General features: G+C 45.7%; 1 protein-coding gene across 1 annotated transcript in view; it reads left to right on the forward strand.

Annotated features, from left to right (window-relative positions):
• LOC103062888 (1-phosphatidylinositol 4,5-bisphosphate phosphodiesterase gamma-1-like) overlaps nt 1-19,540 on the forward strand; it is a 62,835-nt gene that overhangs the window by 15,039 nt on the left and 28,256 nt on the right. The window contains exons 3-9 of the mRNA XM_088148866.1: nt 3,377-3,526; nt 10,775-10,868; nt 12,022-12,069; nt 15,513-15,597; nt 16,500-16,580; nt 17,608-17,642; nt 18,356-18,428. Of these exons, the coding sequence (XP_088004992.1) occupies nt 3,377-3,526; nt 10,775-10,868; nt 12,022-12,069; nt 15,513-15,597; nt 16,500-16,580; nt 17,608-17,642; nt 18,356-18,428 (566 nt within the window). The remainder of the gene's footprint in view (nt 1-3,376; nt 3,527-10,774; nt 10,869-12,021; nt 12,070-15,512; nt 15,598-16,499; nt 16,581-17,607; nt 17,643-18,355; nt 18,429-19,540) is intronic.

Consider the following 19,540-nt stretch of genomic DNA (forward strand, 5'->3'; position numbering starts at 1 on the left):
CATTTAGAAGAAGTGCAAAAAAGCAGAATAATAGGCCTTCTTAGGCAGTCTGTTTTTCTGTAATCTGGAGGGTGTTGTTCTTTATGGAAAGATTCGTCTCGAAAAAGTAACCCTTCGCAGGCTGATGGAGAGCTCAAGTGATGGAGGTGGCCACAGATGCAGGAAGAGAGTTGGATGTGCCAGTATCCTGATGTGTCCCAATCCCTGGGAAAGTTGGAAGGCTGAAATGGGAAGGCTGGGGAGAACTGCGGTGGTCATTCCCACCAGTGTGAGGCAGATTAATTATGGGAGGTTCAGCTCCGTGAATGAAGTCACTCTTCTGCCTTTCGTCCTAGAAATTCTTTTCCTGTCTGTTGTTCTTCCCTGAATGCTTCCACAAGCGCAGGATCTTTCTTGCAACGTGCCGATGGAAGCAGTTATTCGCATCCAAGCCAGCTGTTTGCCAGGCCTACCTACCATGAGACAAACTGGCGCAAGAGAGTACCGTAAGGGGAGGGGGGCAATCCACCCGCCGACAGCGTTTGCTCTCTTAGGGATTCATCCTCCTGCACCCTCTTAGGAGATGGGAGGACCCCAGACCCTTCCGCTCCAGTTAGGGAAGGGGCGTCCCCTTTATCACAGGCGACAGAATGAATTCAGGAACAAGAAAAACAAAGAATGGCACGCGGGGGGGGGCGTGTGTGTCTTTGGGTGTCCTCCTTACAGCTGTGCTTGTGCTGCACTCTTGCCACACGCTGGCGGGGTTCACAGGACACAAGCCACCCGCTTTTCCCAGTCACTCAGCTTGCCTTCAAAGTTGCCATTTTGTGCAATAGGCATTTTTGCTATACTTCCAGCTGGCATCGAACAGGCTGCGAGTTTTTCACCGCCTCCCCCATTTTATTCCTTTGCAATTTTTTCCCCCCAGAACAAATTGGGGTTGGTGTTCACATGCACAGGTTGGCGGGGGGACACGTCCATTTTCCACCCTCCCCCGTGGGGGTAGAGAACTATGGCGATGAGATAAACCCTTGCAAATGTTCATCTCCCAAATGCACCATTCATGTTTTAGGGCAGATGAAGCTTGCTGCTGTTATTTATTACCAAACAATGCAGTGGATCCACGGAGCATTTCATCACCAAACCGCAGGACAGCAAGACCAGAAACAGCTTGTGGGGACAGAATTGTACCCATTTCCTTCAATTATGCAGCACCCAGCATCTTATTAACCCCAAATACACTGCTGAGAAATTAGGCAGGAAATGACAGAACGCGACTTCCGTGGAGCAGGACAGGAGTCCCAGGAGAGTAAGAAGCAGCGGGTTTGATCCCAGAGCAGAGGAACTGATCTTGAAGCATCTGGGCTGGGGGCCCAGAAGTGGGCCGGATTTGCCCCTCCCAACAGCAGCAGCAACCTCTGAAAAAGCCGCTTGATGGGCAGGATACTTCTACAGCACTGAGGCTTCTGTTCCTCAGGGTTTCATACAGGATGGCAGAAAGAGGATGGTTAAATAAATTAGGACGTTTTGGTCCTGAAGAGGGGTGCGGTGCATGATTATTTTAAATGGGAGGGACTTGCAGCCAGAGCTCTTTGTGCCCTTGATAATCCTGTTTTTTATAGCTTCAACCACTATTAGTGAAAATCAGTTTTCCTGTCAAAGCTCTAATGGAAACCTTACGGCATTAAGCATGTGAGAAGTCTTAAGTGTGTGCACACACACACACACACGATTCAAACTTTTGGTCTCCCAAACCTAGGGAAAACTGTGTCCCTGTTTGGCATCAATGTGGCCTTGCCTGCCCGCCCCCCCCCCGAAGGTTAAATGCAGCCCAACCTTCCCTTCCTCTTAAATTCCACCTTGCTGTTCCCAAGATCAATTCCAGATCCATCCATCCATCTTTTTTATTCTTCTTTTCCTAGCATTATGTTCTGCTTGTCCATCCACGCTGTGGTCACCTTCTACGCACAGAGAGATGCATACAAATAAAATGGAACGGTTAAGACACGGCTAAGCATGCCTGAGTAAATATTTAAATTCTCCTAAAAGAGTTTTAAAAAAACCCAACCTGCTTAAAAGGCCAGGCGTGCAGCCTTAGGGGCGATAGGAATTGTAGTCCATCCCATCCGGAAGGCCCCAGACGAGAGGAGGTTGCGTTCAGCTTTATTGTAGAGCAGGAAAATAGCCGGAAGGAAGCACAGATGAGCAGAAGGAGAGGGGAAAGAGATAAGCGAGGGGGCAGATAAGATGCTCAAGGGGAAACAGATGGAGAGGACAGAGGCGGATGTAGATCGGTTGGGTTTCACCAGGTGACCTGGAAAAACTTTGTAGAAGATGCAGCTTTGTGGCTCTCCACCTAAGCCGGTGTTTCTCAACCTCAGCAACTTTGAGATGCATGGACTTCAACTCCCAGAATTCCCCAGCCAGGCTGGGAGTTGAAGTCCACACACCTTCAAGCTGCCAAGGTTGAGAAACACTGATCTAGATCCTGCTCACAGGCTGTAATGGGATGTGAGGGCGACCTTGGAAGATGGGGGGAAGAGACGCTGCCCTGGGAACGATCAGATAAGAGGGGGCACAGCCCGCAGCTGCATAACGGCCAGAGAAAGAAACTTAGAAGGGACCTGCCCTAACTGATCAGGCGGTAAATAGGGAGGGCGGGAGATCTGTACTATCAGACTTGCAAGATTCTGTTCATGTTGCTGAGTTTGAGAAACACTGTCCTACGCCATAATGAAAGCATCCTTGAAATTACAGGTTGTGAAGCCGAAACAGAATACTACAGAAATTGAATCTTTCTTACAGATTCAGCATTCAAACCGTTTTGCACTTTTTATTTTTGCTGGCCCAGACGGGAACTCCTTGCCCCCTGCCCTTTTTGGGAAGGGACAGACCCTGTTTGGAAAATTGCCTGATCTGTTTTCACGTTACCCTCAGGCGGTGTGAGAATTCGTTCTCAAATTCCTTGTTGCTGCACCTCTGGGCAGGGGTTAAAAGAATCACTGCCAACCATCTCTGTTGGTGGAGGGAAGCACCCTCGCAGTTAATATGTGATCCAGCGTTGAGATGACCAGAAAATTAGACCCTCTGAGGGTGATTTTTCAAATTTAGATTAATTTGAAGAAGGTATTGATCTTCTGGGACTCAGGGATTGGCTCTGAAAAGAGGACCAGGTGGTGGGGTGAACTCCAGGCTAATCAGCACAGATTAGGATCTGTTCTGCATGATGCTGGGGGAAAAAGGATGCGGTAATGGTTGCAATTTGCAGCCTCGAAAAAAAGTGTGATTCACACCACCAGGAATACACAGGAGGAAAGAGGCTGCCTAGTATGTAGAACCAGGCTAAGTCTTTGTTCAAATATTAAGCTTAGTCATTTCTCTCTCCTTTGTTCCACAGTGGACATCAGGGAAATCAAAGAGATCCGGCCTGGGAAGAATTCCAGGGATTTTGAACGCTATCCAGAAGAAGCCCGGAAGCTGGACTCAACGTTGTGTTTCGTCATCTTATACGGAACAGACTTCAGGCTGAAGACGTTGAGTGTTGCTGGTCAGTGGAGGGTAATGTAGCAAACACTTTCTGAGAGGGGGACACAGTCAGAAGAGCCCAAGCTGAACCCCCAAACCCCACAGAACCCCCACAGCCTTGGGTGCCCCCCCCAAATCTCCAGTGTTGAACACCGCTGTATTGTGATTTTTGATGTGACGGAAAGGAAGATTGTTACAAGCATAACTGAAGGGTAATCTTGTTTGCTGTTCGTAATTTTAGCTAAATGCAAACAAATTGAAACCCAATTCTTGGCCACGCCCATTAGTTTTTGGGATGCAGGACTCATCAGGTCCTCAAAGGCCAAGAGAGAGAAAACTCTGGACAGAAAATATATACTGGAAATACTTCAATTTTTGGCCTCTTTTCTATAGTCCATTTTGATACAAAACGTGAAGTTTCCTTTGAGACAACTTCAGCTAAGGATTGATGGATGCATCCATGTTGTTATCTTGGCAATAATACAGAAAGAGTTTCTTGTTGGCCTCTTCCATGATGTTGGCTTGATTTTCCAAAGTAGCTCGTACCTCTAGAATTTCTTTACAATCTCCCATCCAAGGACTGAGCAGGACTAAACTTATTTAGCTTTGTGAGAAAGGCCAAGGCCGGCTGGGTGGAGCAGTGAGGACTTAAGTCTTAGGGTAGCCATTGCCTCAGATAGGTTTAACTGGAATAGGAGGTCCTGATTTATGTTGCTGCACTGGGTTATCTATTACCTCACTGGGGCTGTAGGTATGTTACACTTAATTTAAATTAAATATTTAAGTTTTAAATTTGATGATGATGATGATGATGATGATGATGATGATGATGATGATGATGATGATAGTTCTTAACAGTTCGTGGTGGTGGGAGCCTTGAATCATTTTATACAAATTCTAAGACCCAGCCAGTTGACCCAGACAATTCAATAGATTTAGTCCCAGAGAGATGTGTTTTCCTTTGAGGTGGAAGTAACTTCTTGGGCATGTGGTCTGACCAGTTGACCAGCAGTTGCAAAAGACAGGGCCTCTCTAGATGAGGGTTCCTCAACCTTGGCAACTTTAAGACGGGTGGACTTCAACTCCCAGAATTCCCCAGCCAGCCAACCTTGCTGGCTAGGGAATTCTGGGAGTTGAAGTCCACCCGTCTTAAAGTTGCCAAGGTTGAGGAACCCTGGTCTAGACCTTAGCTCTGTGGCTGCCTCCATTTTGATTGCTCTGCAGCCACATGAGTTAGGTGTTAAAAGGGATTAGAAATGGATGGGGCTGGTATAGTCCATCCTATGTTGCGGGGGTGCTACCATCAGATCACCAGACTTCTCTTTCTTATTATTTTCACTGTGGTGGGGAGGGGGTCTCAGGAAGTTTGGAGGAACATCACAGCCTCCTTTGCAGCAAGTGGGCAGAACAAAAACATAATGTAAAGACAAGAGGATGAAGTCCCTCATGGCTCTGTGCTGTCAGAATATGAGGAAAGATCCATTATGCAAAAATAGCCATTAATGCCAAAATTAAGACAATGCCTAGAACATTCTTTCCCAACCTGGTGCTCCTTGATGAGTTGAGATAGCAAATGTTGGGAGTTATCACTACACATCTGGAACACATCAGTTGGGGAAGACTGGCTTGATGTAATTCTGGAATAGGTTGCAACCTTTCCTGATCTAATTGCTGTTTTTAGTTAAATAAATATACACTGTCTTTGATTACATCCTGCTCAAAGTAACATAGATTACAGATTACCTCTGCTAGTAATAGGTTTTTATCACATTCTTAGATTACTCCCAAGTTTGTTGGGGGCGGCCAGTGTTAGTGGAAGAGAGACTGGCCCTCTCTACATATCTCTGTTATTCTTCATGTTAACTATAGTTTTGTGACACCTAGAACGGACTAACATATTTATTATAGCATAAAGTTTTGCAGTTCATAGTCCTCTTATGTCTTTCATTTCCCTATAATAAATCTTCCAGTATTTTTACAGTGATGAGTTGGCCCTATTAATCCTCCTGTAGTTTGCTTTGAAAATGTTATCTGCATGTTCCCATGCATTCAGCAGAAAGAAGTGACCACAAACTTCTCTAGAGCCAAGTTCCTAAATGCACTGAGGTTTAAAGAGCAGCACCGGTCAGCAGCCAGACATGTTCCTTAGCAAGTCAAGATTTTGTGGGATTTGAGAATTATTTTGCTCTGCAATCATTCTTGAGCAAAACATTTACAGAGAATCATGATTCACTGAATCTTGAAATGAGGTGAATGTTTCTGGCAAGCAGGAAAAGCGAGCCAATGAATTCTCACGGGGGTAGAAGTAACCCCGAACAGATCTGGGTTGTGTAAAGAGTTAAACTAACTCCTCTTCTACAATGGAGATAAAGTCCTAGAGAAGCCCTGTAAAAGCAATGCTTTTCTAGGCACTCTCTTTCTGTGACCATTTTGGATTTTGCATACTGGCCCCATAGCCACATAAGGGGTTGAATAGGATGGGTATAGCATTGTCTTTGGTACATGCCAACACTGATCACCCGATTATGAATTTTTGGTTTTGCTTTGATAAAAAAAATGGAATCCCAGGAAATGGGAAAGTAAGTTTTAGTCAATTATCAGATCAGAATGACTTCAGATCAGAATAACTTTGGAGAATTGAAAGCTATATCTTGATGATATAGCTGCAAATTTCCCTGCATCTTCTTGCGGGCCGTAAATCCTTAATTCAGAGGTGACTTTACATACCTAAGACCATACAAGATTCCAAGAACATTTGCCACTTCCATGTCTTTTCTACTTCATATTGTCCTGTATTTGATATTAGATGAAATGTTCTACCTGCAGTATGAGAGATGCCTGTATACCTTATAGGGTTGTTAGATATGTTACTTGGGTATCACCTTGAACACCAGAAAATGTTACTCCAGGCTTCCCAACCTGGGGCCCTCTAGATGTCCTGGGACTACAATTCCCAGAATTTTCTGTAGTCCCACCCTCTGAAGGCACCAAATGAAGATGTCATCCTCTGGCAGATATCTGAGCAAAGAGAAGCTTGGTTGGTACTAAGATTCCAAGATTCCAAACAGCGTTAAATAAACGTTTCAGAAGGCCACCAGCTCAAGAGGTGTCTAAAATGTTGCTGATGTATTTGTGGGACAGGTTATATTGGGAGTAGGCCTCCCTTATCCCCAGACAGCCCCTTGGGGTCCTAACAGAACAGGAGCCTTTTCAGGAGGAGGGATAGATTTGTGCCTTTCTCAGTCAGCAGAGGTGCAGAACTAGCCGAGAGACCTACACACCTTTTACAGGGACCTTATTTGGATATCCAGTTCTGCTTATTTGTTCTAATATTTTAGGAAATAGGATTTCATTAGCTTGTTTTTTATCAATTGTTTAATCTCAAACTTTAGATTCGTAGTTCTTATTCTGATTTGCTTCAAAACTTGAATCTGATCTTGGCAAGGTCTGTGTGGCTCTCTGTGGCTTCCAGCCAATACAAATAAACTTGTGACTAACACAACGTGGAGGGGTGTGGTGCACCTGACTGCAGTTTTACGGCATTGTTTTTGAGGCAGAATGCAAAGTTCTATCCGGTTTTTCCCCTACAAGATAGTCCTCTTTTCCTTTGTTAAAAAAAAAAAAAAAGATTGAATTCATCTGAAAATAAATGTTTGTGTCTGTGTGCTGCATAGTTGGTAGAATGTATTTATTGATGCATTTATTTAGAGAACTTGTAAGGCCTCCCCACTCACAAATTGTGACTCTGGACAACATACATTGATTAAAAAACTAAAAAAAGCAACTTTCCCAAAATACAATATAACAAATCACAATAATACATGAACACATAGCCATGGCTAGGTATAACACATGCTCGCTCTCACAACGGAAGGAGCTTGTCCAGCATCTTGGTCCAAGGCAGGAGAGAAGCGCCAAGTCCTCACGGGTCTATGAAAGCCTAATTGGGTTGGGGTTACCCTAACCTTGGTGTGGAACTTGTGCATAGAAAAGGTATGTCTCCCAGGTGCCTTTAGATGACACTGCTTTAATGAGGGAACTCGGAGCATGCTCACCCTATGTGACTTTGCAGGACAGGCAGCACTAACCAGAGTTAGGCACTCCCACAAATAACCCAGCCATGTAGGGCTTTGTAGGTGATGACCTGTTGGATTGTACTGGATCCTACAGTGCAACTTGCAGAGTAGTGATGTTATATGGGTATGTTAAGATGTACTTATATTACTTGAGCCATTGCGTTCTGGACCAGTTGTAGGTTCTGGATGGCCTTCAAGGGCAGCCTCATGTAGAGCGCATTGCAGAAATCCCCTTGGAAGACAGACAACAGCAGGTCTCCTTGTAAGGTAGTCTCTGGATTAGAGATCCTAGCTTGCATAGAGTAATATGAAACCCAGCTTTGGTTGTATCTGTGGCATTCATTCAAACTGTCCTTACCATCAACAGGGAACACTACATATGGCTTGGGTTCAACTAAGTCTGGTACCCTACATCTACTCTATCTTAATTAAAGGTGTTAGAGCAAAACTTTGATGGTCAATACTTATGGACTCATCTGGCGATGACCATGGCGTATAGAGGTTTGTGACTTGGAATGTAAGAGGAGCAGATGGTAAAGAATAAGATAAAATTGACACCCAGAAAGAATGAAAGAGACATAGATAAGCTGCATGTTCATGAAACTAAAAGAAAGGGAAAGATGTGATAAATCTGAATGAAGGTCTGATCTTGGGGCAAATTGTACAACATTCTAAATGAATGCAACCAGGACCCAACATTTTTCTGTTGGGTGTCATGAGTGGATAGGTGGAAATGAGACAAGGGAGTATAGAAAAATAGATTGTACCATTCAGAGACCCAGGAACAAATTAAATGGTGACCGTTGGGTGAGAATTTGCAGCCCATCTCAGATCTGACTGACACTGGTAGGAACTCATGTTCAAGCCTACGCAGTGGTGGTCTGAGTGGCAAAAGGGAACTGTTTTGCCTCTCTTATTGTGTCTGCTGAATGCTGCTCAGCAGCCCCTTTTTAAGGCAACTCAATAGCTAAGAACATCTGGAGGCCGTTCTTGTTGGTTGACAGAGAAAACGGTTCAGATTTGAACAGAGTTGAACTCCAGCTAGACAGTGTCAATGGAGATGACTAGGGCTTTGTCTTGTGAAGTGATCTGGGATCAGTTTGAATCTCTGAGTCCTGTGAAAATGGATAGGCCTCTCTGCAGGGTCAGCCCCACCACCTCCCAGTTGGATCCTGCCCCTCATGGTTGGTGGAGGCCTCTCATGAGATGACAGGAGGTTGGATTCAAGCATTAAGCAACATTTCTTTGGGGAGAGAGTCCATTACCTCTAAAAGGGGCTATGGGGCTCCCACTGTTCAAGAAGCCTTTGCTTGACCTGAGTATTTTGGATAATTTTAGACTTACCTTCAGCCTTTGCTTCCTAGGGCAGGTGGTAGAGAAAGTGATAGCCCTGCAGCCCTAGAAGAACTGGATTATTTGGAACCTTGGCAGTTCAAGCTATATGCCAGGGCCAAGCATGAAACTGCACTGGTTGTACTTGTGAATGCTTGTTGGAAAGACATTGGGGAAGTACAACCCTCCCAGTCCTCTTTGATCTCTCAGCCGCTTTTGATACCATCAAGCCTGGTACTTTCTGAATCATCTCCATGAAATTGGAGTGGGAAGCGCTGAAAATGGATGGAGAAATTTTAGAATGTGCACATGCTGGTAGAAAGATAGTGGGTAGTATTTCATTTGTTACAAGGAATGAATGCTTGTTTAAAGAAGTGAAAATGGCTATAGATGGAAGCATGTTTCTGCCCAGTGTGTTAGATGGAAGTGACAGCTGGGCACCTCAGAGAAGTAGAAAGTCAGAGGAAAGCAAGAGGAACAAAGTGTGTGAGAAATGGGTGAACTAAAATGAGAAGAGGGTCAAGACTAAATGGGTCCTGAACGAATGTGGACTTAATACAGAACTAAGTGAGTGGCATAAAAGAAATACATTAAGGCCATGTGGTCATATAGAAAGGCTGAATGAGGACTGAATTACGAAACAAATACATGAAGGAAGAGTTAATGGATTAAGTGGAAGGGGAAGAACAAGGAAGTTGTGGCTGGATGGAGTTGATGAGTTCCACAAAGAGAGAGAGGCGAGAAGTTCAGACAACGAAAGTCTACATATGAAGTGGTGGATGGACGTGGTGGCAGCAAGGAGGGTTGGGGAAGGATGGAGAGAGAGACACTGGATGGAGTTGGTATGAACTAGATATGCCCATGTTCCTTTTTTGCTTATTTCATGTCTTTAATTACTTGGCTTACTGTTTCTTCCTCCTTTCTGTGCTCTGCGTAACATTGCTTACCCCAAAGGGAACGGCGTGATGGGAATATCTCATGTATGAACATGTTTGCATCTGTGACAAGAGTGGGACGAAGTTTGGGATAATGTAGAAACCATCATTTTGTTAAAACAGAGAACTATTTCAATTCACCAAAGTGGCAGTATTGATCAGGGCCATGTGACTTTTTGCCCATTCAGCTTTTATGTCTGATAAAATTTATGGAATTCTGTAACAGAATCTACGTTTATATAGCCATCCATCTCACAGTGGAACTCTGAGCTATGAACAAAAGATAATGCACAATCAAATCAATTATGGAAGAAGCTTCTGAAATACATTTCCTACCATCCTAAGGAAGTGGGAATGACCTAAGATTTTGGCTTATAACTCCTGTTTAGAGCTGGGTTGTTATTTCTTCTTCCTGACCAACCTCTTAGCATGGGCCTCCTTTCCAAGAGCTTAAATGAAAAGCAGGAGGAAGGCAACATATTTCGACCTGATCTTCTTTGCACTCTCTCTTACTTGGCAGTAGCAGATTTTTTTAAACTTTTTGATAAAACCACCAGATTAGGAAGAGATTGTGGCTGAAGGGATAAATGATGAAGGCTAGGTAGTTTCTTACAACACGCTAGACTAGTGGCTGGAACAGTTCAGTCTGTTATGGGAACCAGGCCTGACACATTAAGCCATCGAGTGGTGTATTTGTTGGGACATCCCAGGATATGTGAATGTAGGAATGGGATTTGGTTAATCCAGGGTACGGGTTTATCTTGTTGCATGAACCCGGACATGCAGTAGACATTGAGTGTGAGGAACAAGGTCTAAAGCTCTGGCCAAGATGAGGCTTCTGAGAGCCTTTCCTTTCGGCCAGGATCTCCTAGATAAGTTCATCCATCTATTGTCCTTCATATCCTTTGGTTATCTTTTCTTTTTCAGCTTTTTGCGAGGATGATGTGACTCTCTGGGTGGCCGGGCTGAACTGGCTGGTGGCAGATACGCAGCGATCACAGACTCCACTCCAAATTGAAAGGTGTGGGGGAACAGGAGAAAATGTGGGCAGAGCATGAATGACACAGAATTTGTAGCAAATGATCCCCTTCCAGTCACTCCAGGCCTTTCCTGGTATGAACACGCCCTGAATGGATTAAAAGGCTCCAGCCTGCCTTTCACATCCTTGGCATCAGCTTAGCACTGTGTGTGTTCTCTCCTGTCCCCAGGCTGAGATAGACCAAATAACAGTCTTGCTGTTCCTCCCCAAAGTGAATTTTTCCAGGGAGGAAATGGTCCATCCTTCTCCACTAAGGAGCTTCACATAAACAAAGCTAATTTTTGAGAGAAGAAGGAACCTTCATGCAAAACCCTAAATAAGGTCACTGTTGGCCCTACCATTAGTCAAAGAGAAACAGCTGCTTCCACAGCAGATCCTGAGGTTAGATGGAGAGCAGAAGGCAGTATATTGGTTGCTGCCTGGCTTGTATTGAAGCTACTGCTATCTTCAAGGGTGATGGAGAACTTGTCCCATTGCAAAGTTAGAGTACGTAATTTATTGCTTGGGTTGGCTTTTGGAGTTAGATTGGGGAGGGGTGTCACTTTCTGGTTGGCCACCTGCAAAATGTCTTGGGCTTCCTTTCTAGTTCTGTATCTCTTGCATGGAGCTGAGCCTCAGATTCCACGCACTAATAGAAACATAGAATTGTAGAGTTGGAAGGGATCACAAGGATCATCTAGTCCAACCCTCTGCAATGTGCAGGAAAATCAGTTAAACCATCTACAAGAAATGGTTGTCCAGGCTCTTCTTACAGAGTTTGGCCTCCATAAGTAAACTGGTCACTGTTGGACAGATCAAACCACCTGGAAGGTTTTCCTTAGATAATAGCCCACTCTCAACTTTTTGGTTTTTGTAGCCCCTGCTCTGGTTTGGTCCAGCAAGTCAAAGCTTATGCTTCTATGTTCAGGAGGAGGAGAAGACAATGTCTGAAATCCTTCACAGCAGAATTGTATCATGTCCTTCAGGAGAGCAATGACAGCAGTGACTCCCCCCCACCTTAGAAGCACCCACCTGTTAACTCCAGCCAAGAATAAATTTCCCTAAGGAGACTTGATATCACACCTTGTTTTCCATGGGATAATTTTGTTGCCTATGTATCCTTTCTAAAACTTACACCTCTTTTATCTTTCTTCAGATGGTTGAGGAAGCAGTTTGATTCAATGGACAGATCTAGAGAAGGAAGGTGAGTAGAGTGGACGGTTTTCTCTCTGAAGACCACAAAGGCCTCCAGGGAGGAGCTGGTGCTCCCTAGGTGTTTTCCCCTTCCCTTTTTCTGTCCTTGAGCAGGGTGCAGCACTTCACAGGACTGCAACCTTCCCTTCAATCAATGGTGAAGGATATTGCAAGTATCTCTAGTAGATCATAAGCTAAATGGGAGCCAGAAATGCACCCTGCAAGGCTTCATCAACAGAAATTCAGTGCCCAGATTGCCGGGAAAGTGTGTGATTGCCCTGTTCAGATATGGTCCGATTTCCCCACCTCCCATAGGGGGATTTTGACAAAATGGAACATATCCAGAATGGGACAATTAAAGTGAGGGAGGAATCTAGAAGCCACTTTGTATGGACAAGATGTGATGTGATGGTCTTTTTACGTATCTGAAGCATGATTGCTTGGATAGAACAGATTTGTCTTCTATTGCTGTAGAAGGCAGTACACAAATCAATGGGCTCAAATAACAGCTCGTGTGGTGTAAGAGCTAAGGTGTTAGACATGGGGTGGAAATACCCAGGTTTAAGTCCCCACTCAGCCCTGGAGCTCCTGGATAACTTGGACTGGTCTCTTGCTTTCAGCCCCACCTACCTCATGAGGTGGTTGTTGTAGGGAATAAAATTAGGGCATGCTCCTGTGTTCCCCACCTTGAACACCCAGAGAAAAGGCCAGGTGTAAATCCAACAAATGAAGGAACCACCAAAACGTTGGAAAGCACTTTTTGAGTTCCCCAGCAATGGAAGAGACTCCTGCTCTTTGACATCTGGAGGACACCAGATCAGGGAAGAGTGTTCTAGCTGTTGACCAGGCATATTGGTCCTCTGTTTTTGGGGGTTTGGGAGAGCCTTCCTGTGTGGCCCTCAGCACTTGGTTTGGGATCTCAATGAAAAGTAGGCTCTGACCAGCCTGAGGTTGCAGCTTCTGCCTGAGGATCAGATCTTCCCTGCTTTGCAAGGACCTCCCTTCCTTCCCCAGCCACCCACCTCTGTTCAGCCTTGCTCGTGATACATCTCGCCTGTCTCCAACCTTCAGGCAGCCTCTCTTGGATGCAAGCATACATATTCAGTTGTTCTTGTTCAGGAGATCATTATGGCTGGTTTCCTCATATTGTCCCCTCTATTTCTGAACCACTAAGGACAGTCCTTTTGCTGCACTTACGTTCTTTCCCTGAGCGTGAACATTTAATTGATCAATTAAAGGACTTAACCAAAGACTTCGGAAGGAAGTGGGAAAAGGCCAAGGCATGTCACAGTAGGAAGGGGGAGTACTGACTGGGCATCCCCCGCCCCCGTGCCAACAAGCCATAAACAGGATGTGGGATAGGAAAGGGAGGAGGAAATGGGTGTGGAGCACGATGTGGAGCCGGACAAGGAGAGAGCGGGGGTCCAGGAGTTTTATTTTTCAGCCAAAGATACGGCACAGAGTAGCACCTTCAAACTATGGTGAAAATGTGCTTTCATCCACAGAGAGTACTTAGCAAAAAAGAAGTCATGGGGCTGCTTTTCGTTTCCCAGAGGGTTAATTTTTAACTCACTTTAATCTTGTTCACATTCTTTTAATCAACTGCTCATTTTAACCCCCTGGCCAAGGGGATTCGTTCAAGGCACAAAGGTTCCTGGTGTTATATCAATCAGAGGATGTTGTTTTAAGTCCCAGTAGAATACTTCTATTAAAAGACGGTCAGCGCTGCTTGGTCCAATCAGAACGCCTTAATCCAGTTTGGAATTCAACCTGGCCCGGTCTCAAGAATTACGTTAGAAGCGTCAGCTTGGGCAGTGCAACTTACGAAGCAAAGTCTCGGGGGTGCCTGCAGGGTGTGGCCCAAAAAATCAAGAGAGTGACCACAACGGCCCTCTTGAATCTCTACCTGTTCTTTGTGTGTGTCGTGCAACTCATGAGGTGGCCTGGCCTGGTAGCAAAACATCTGCAGGAAAACAGCCAAGATCAGCGAACACGAAGCACCCGCCAACCCTGCTCTTGGCTGCAGAACCCTCCCTTTTATTGAGGACCTGGGGGAGCTGTCCCAGCAAATCTGGAGGGTGCAGGGTTGAAGTAGGTGGCCTTCAAGGTGGGTCCCAAATGAAAAATACACACGGAGCACGCTCACGTGCCTGTTGTGGAGTCAACTCCAGGCGGGAGTCCCGGGACAGATGTGTTTGCACAGACAAGGCTGTTTGGCAGAAAACAGCCCCACCTTTCCTGGCCTGGATTGCCCTGTGATTAAAAGTCTCAGGTAGGCTTACCTGTTGCTGCTGCTGCTTCCTGGGTTCTCTTCCTGCCCCTCCCTCCCCATCTGAAAGGGCTCCATGCCCTTTGCCTTCCGCAGAGTGCAGCCAGGTCTTGGGCTTCCTGCATTATTCATGAGATGCTCAAGGAGGGGGGCTGGTGTGCACCCTGTGAACAGACACCCCACCAACACACACCCGGCATGTCCTGTCCAGCAGTTTAGCTCTCGGTTTGCAGCGCTGGCTGCGCGGTTGAACCAACCATAGGGAAAGGCCTCACGGAAAGGTTCAGAGCCCTTTTCGTAGGAGAGCACACCCAGTTTGTAATCCACAAAGTAGTGGCTGAGCTTATCCAAAACAGGCAGGATGGAGTTGCAGGAGATCGGGGAGTTGGGGGGCGGTGGTGGTGGTGGTGGTGGGGATCTCCTGCTGCCCCCTGCTGCCTCCAGCCAAGAACAACAGCTTAGTCCCAGCGGAGGTGGATTAGAGCAGGGTTCCTCAACCTTGGCAACTTTAAGATGGGTGGACTTCAACCCCCAGAATTCCCCAGCCACCCTTGCCAAGGTTGAGGAATCCTGGATTAGAGGAAGATAACCGAAGAAGGGGTCTCTGTCCAAGTGTCCGTCTGTCAGGGGAATATTATTCGCAACTGTCCAAAGTTCTCCAAACCACAAATTCTAGTCCCTGTCTGTTGTTTGGGATCTGGGGCAAATATATAGACCAGTGTTTCCCAATCTCTGCAACTTTCAGATATGTGAACTTCAACTCCCAGAATGGCTGGGGAATTCTGAGAGTCGAAATCCACACATCCTAAAGTTGCAGAGATTGGGAAACACTGGTATAGAAAAACCTTATTAAAAAAAAAATCTGCAGAATCAGTTGTGTGGTGTTGGCCCTGTAGTCCCCCAAAAGCTTATTTGCTTTGAGTAGTGTAGTGCAGTCTCGGACGTGTTGGATGGGGACAAGACCTGTGTTCAGGTCCTCACCCACCATGAAGAGTGGTGTGCAACTATGGGCCAGGATTTCTCTCTCTTGCCCTGCCATGTAGGGTTATTGTAAGGATAAAATGAGGAGAACTCCTTCTTGAGTTCTGAGGGGAAAGGGAAAGAAGTAAGCAACCCAGGTGGGGGTGTGATCACACGTCTTTGTGCAGGACTGAATGCACATACAACTTTTCTCTGTGTTGCAGCATCAGCCCCAAAGATCTGAAGGCCATGCTGCCCCAGGTCAACTACCGCGTGCCTAACATGAGATTCCTTCGGGATAAACTTGTGGTAAGCAGATCTATTCATTTATTTATTTGATTTAGACGCTGCCAGAGATTTCCAGCAGCAGATACCGAACCCCAAACCTGGGCAGACCTTCGCCTTGTCCAGGCCACATGTGAGGAATAGGGTGGCAGAGGTGTCATGGGTCACTGGTTCTTAACCTTGATTGCAATGGGAGTGCCTATGAAGGCCATCTGCTAGGAGACTGAACTAGATGGTCCAGGGGTCCGATCCAGCAGGGCATGGCTTACATTCTTCTGTCCTCTAACCCAGGGTTCCTCAACCTTGTTGACTTGAAGACGTATGGACTTCGACTCCCAGAATTCCCCAGCCAGCATGGCTGGCTGGGGAATTCTGGGAGTCGAAGTCCACACGTCTTCAAGTCACCAAGGTTGAGGAACCCTGCTCTAACCCGAACCCTGAGGTCATTTCTATGGGCATACCTTCTGGCTACTTACATCTCCCAGGGGGTTGGGTAAGTAGGCAGTGCTTGTGACTAGGTGTCATGTCATGATAATATTTTCGTATTTAATAAAGCAGAACAAAAAGGAAACAACGGTGGGAGGAAAAAGAAGGAAAAGGAAAAAGGAAAAGCAAGCAAGCAGTACAATGACGACCACAAAAATGTTGATTACGTGCCATCAAGTCAGTATTGACTTTTAGCAACCACACAGATTTTCTCCAGGATCGATGGGTGGATTTTGAATGGCCTTGAGTTGTACAAAATGAAGGCGTTATAACAACAACAACAACTGTAACAATAATAATGAACAGAAGCAGTGTTCTGCTAGGTCAGGCCCCAATTCTTGGAGCTGTTTTGATATATTGGTGGGCGCCAGGCTGGAAGAGACTGAACTAGTCTAGTCAAATTTCATCAACACCTTCCTTTCTCTTCTTTGCCCGCGCAGGAGGTAGAGGTCCGCGGTGAAATTACCTTCAACCATTTTACGCAGTTCTATAAAAACCTGATGTTTGATGCGCAGAAATCGGTAAGAACTTATACCACCCTTATAGACATTGTAGGAGGTGAGTTGTGTTAGTCTATAGTAGCTAAAAATCAGGAGGAGTCTGGTAACACCTTCTCCTACCTTTAAATCGGATTTGTGAGCTGGAAAAGGTTCTACCAGAATCCTCCTGATTTTTTGTAGAATCCTTAGATGCTCTGAAATGTCTTAGTTCTATCAAGTGGCTCTGAGGTTGGTTAGTAGACTTTTTATCCAGTCCTGTGCTGTTTCTTGATCTTTTGTTCTTGGGTAACCTTTCTTGCTCTTAGTTAAGCCTCTTGGGGAATTTTGGCTGCACATTTCAAAGTGTGTTGAGCCTTTCAGAAAGACCAGTTAGCAAAGGGGATGACAGAACATGGAATATCTTTCCCCTCCCTCCCTTCTGTTATTCTGGAGGAGGTGAAAGAAATGCCCCCACCATTCTGGAGTCAAACAGTCTGCTTGGCATGGAAGGCACCACTGGGCTGAACTGAGCCTCAGATAAATGCTGCAAATAGACTGCGGTTGGAGGTGGCTGGTCCCTACAAATGAACTAGGCAATGACCTGGCAGACTAAATTATCTGAGGCACCCCCCAAAAATCAAATTAAAAATACATTTTCTTGTAGGGTGAGGACATCAATTGCATGGCCCACTGGGTGTACCATCAGTGCTTGCAGCTAATCTAGTTTTCCCACCCCCTGCTAAACTGGGGTCCTGCCATAATAACATCCAGGAGAGTTGGCATTATCTCCTTGAAGGTGAAAGGGAAGGCTGATTTCTAAGAAAATAGATCTGATTGATGGACTTGGATCGCAAATCATCTTCTTGATCTAGATCCTTCTTCTTTGGCTTAAGCAAAACCCTTGTGGAAAGTAACTCCATTTGACATCACTGAAGGGTGTTCTCAGTGAACACCCCTTCTGCTTAAAATACCTTTTCTTAAAGCTTCGGTCAGTCCCAGCCCTCTGAGTGATTTAAACTTGTGGACTTGCTAACGTTGCTGATGGACGTGTGGCTCCTTTGCTTTTCAGATCATTGAACAACTAGAATTGTCTTTCCCTTTACGGTAAGTAAGAGGGGGCCTCTGCTTCCTCATCTCTTCTTGAGCCCCAGGGCTCTGGGCCAAAGAGGAGGGTTGTGAGGGTCTTCCTGATGGTGTCTGAATGCAGCTGCAAAGTTGACAAGAATGTAAGATTTGCACCGAGGGGCTCCTCCAGATCCGCATCCAGCAATGGCCAGCCAGATGCCTCCAGGCATCAGCAAGAGCAGACGGAAGGCCATCATTGCCACCCAGTGGTGCTTCTCTGTAGTTAGAGGGAGTCTGCTTTTCTATAGCCACATCATCATTACAGTGAATATTTGTTTAAAGGCCACTCCTCCAGACACGTGCTGGAACCCATTTGGAAGTCATCTAAACTAGACAGGGATTCTTGATAAGCAAATCAAATCTTTATTACGGTCATAGACCAGCATAGTTGATAAGCAAGGAACCAGGTCTTTTGAGAAGTGCCATGAACACCTGGGGCTTGGTGCTCTCATCTGAGGATGGTCTTCTCCAACCTGGTGACCCCCAGATGTGCTGCCAGACCTATAGGTGGTGCTAGCTGGGAATTCTGGGAGATGTAGTCCCAACTCATCTAGAAGATGCTAGGTTAGGGAAGAGGTTAGGGAAGAGCGACCTAGAAGATGCACAGACTTGACAAAATGTGTTGAGTGTGGGTGTGGGTGCGTGGCATGTATATTGCAAGTGCACAGAGATCTGTTCTGCTTCCTTCTCAGTAACGTGGATCGGCCGGAACTCTGCCAGATCACCTTATACGACTTCCAGAAATTCTTACAGTATGATCAAAAGGTATTTATCAAAAGAGGAGGGTTTGCTTGAGTGAGACCATCATAGATAGCTAGCAAAGCTTCTCCTGGGTAGATGCGTATGAAAGGACTAGCCTCTTCCATCCCAAGAGACCAGTTAGTAGATGAAAGTCAGGAGTTTGAGGTCCACACTGTGAGGTATGTTGAGATGAGCCTTTTCACCGTGGGACAGAAGTTGGAAATCTTTCTGGAGGTCATCTAGTCCAGCCTCCTGCAGCACAGAACTGCAGTAACAGAGAGTTGCTCAGCCTCAACTTACGTTCCTCCAGCAAAGGCAATCTGTCTGCAGCGCGAGGAATGTGTCAGTGCAAGCAATCTGTTGTAAGGGATTTAGATGTCTCTCCTTAAAGAGAGCAGTTTATTTATTTATTCAGGAAATATGTTGCACTGAAATACTTAATTGCTGGAGGAAAAACTCCTCCTTGTTGCAATAGAAATGCTTCGCATCTCCTTACCCCCGCCCCCTTCACACCCACAACATTTATAGCTAGTGTGGACAGCAGTTCTAATAGTCCGGCTGTTTTATACTCTGCCTAGAGAAGCAGACTTTGCCTCTTTCACCCAGTTGCACCCAGTCTTTCACCCGGTCTCCCCCTCCTCTGGCAGACCCTCTCCACACCCTCAATGCCTTGCCAGGGCCTCCCTGATTCCTCCACAGGTGGTCCACTGCCCTCCTGGGCTGGCAGCTCCATTTTTCTGATTTCACAGGACTGCCCCCTCTGGAAAAACCTCTTTCTCATGCTAAAGTTCACCACCCCCTTTGACGGAACGCTAGCAAGTGGAGTTGGTTGTCTCCCAGGATTTAAGGGGGAGATTGCAGAGGAAGACACCTGAATTCAAATCTGTGTTTGGTCTGGAAATTCTGCTGGACTGAGAGTTTCCCTCTCCCCCCCAGCACTGCCAAATTTGATAATGCAAGAAGAGCCAGGACGGAGGCATGCTTGCCACCAGAATGGGAGGTTGAGTTGACAGCATCATAATATAATAATAGATCTAGCTACGAAGTAAGAATCACCTTGCTTGAGTAAAACAAAGATTGGTTGATTATCTGCCGTCAAGTTGTTTTTGATTCCTAGCAAAAACATAAGATTTTCT

This window comes from Python bivittatus, unplaced genomic scaffold, assembly GCF_059951505.1.
Source record: "Python bivittatus isolate LINGU-HERP-01145 unplaced genomic scaffold, Pbiv_v1 ctg000590_np1212, whole genome shotgun sequence".
Classification (NCBI taxonomy): domain Eukaryota; kingdom Metazoa; phylum Chordata; class Lepidosauria; order Squamata; family Pythonidae; genus Python; species Python bivittatus.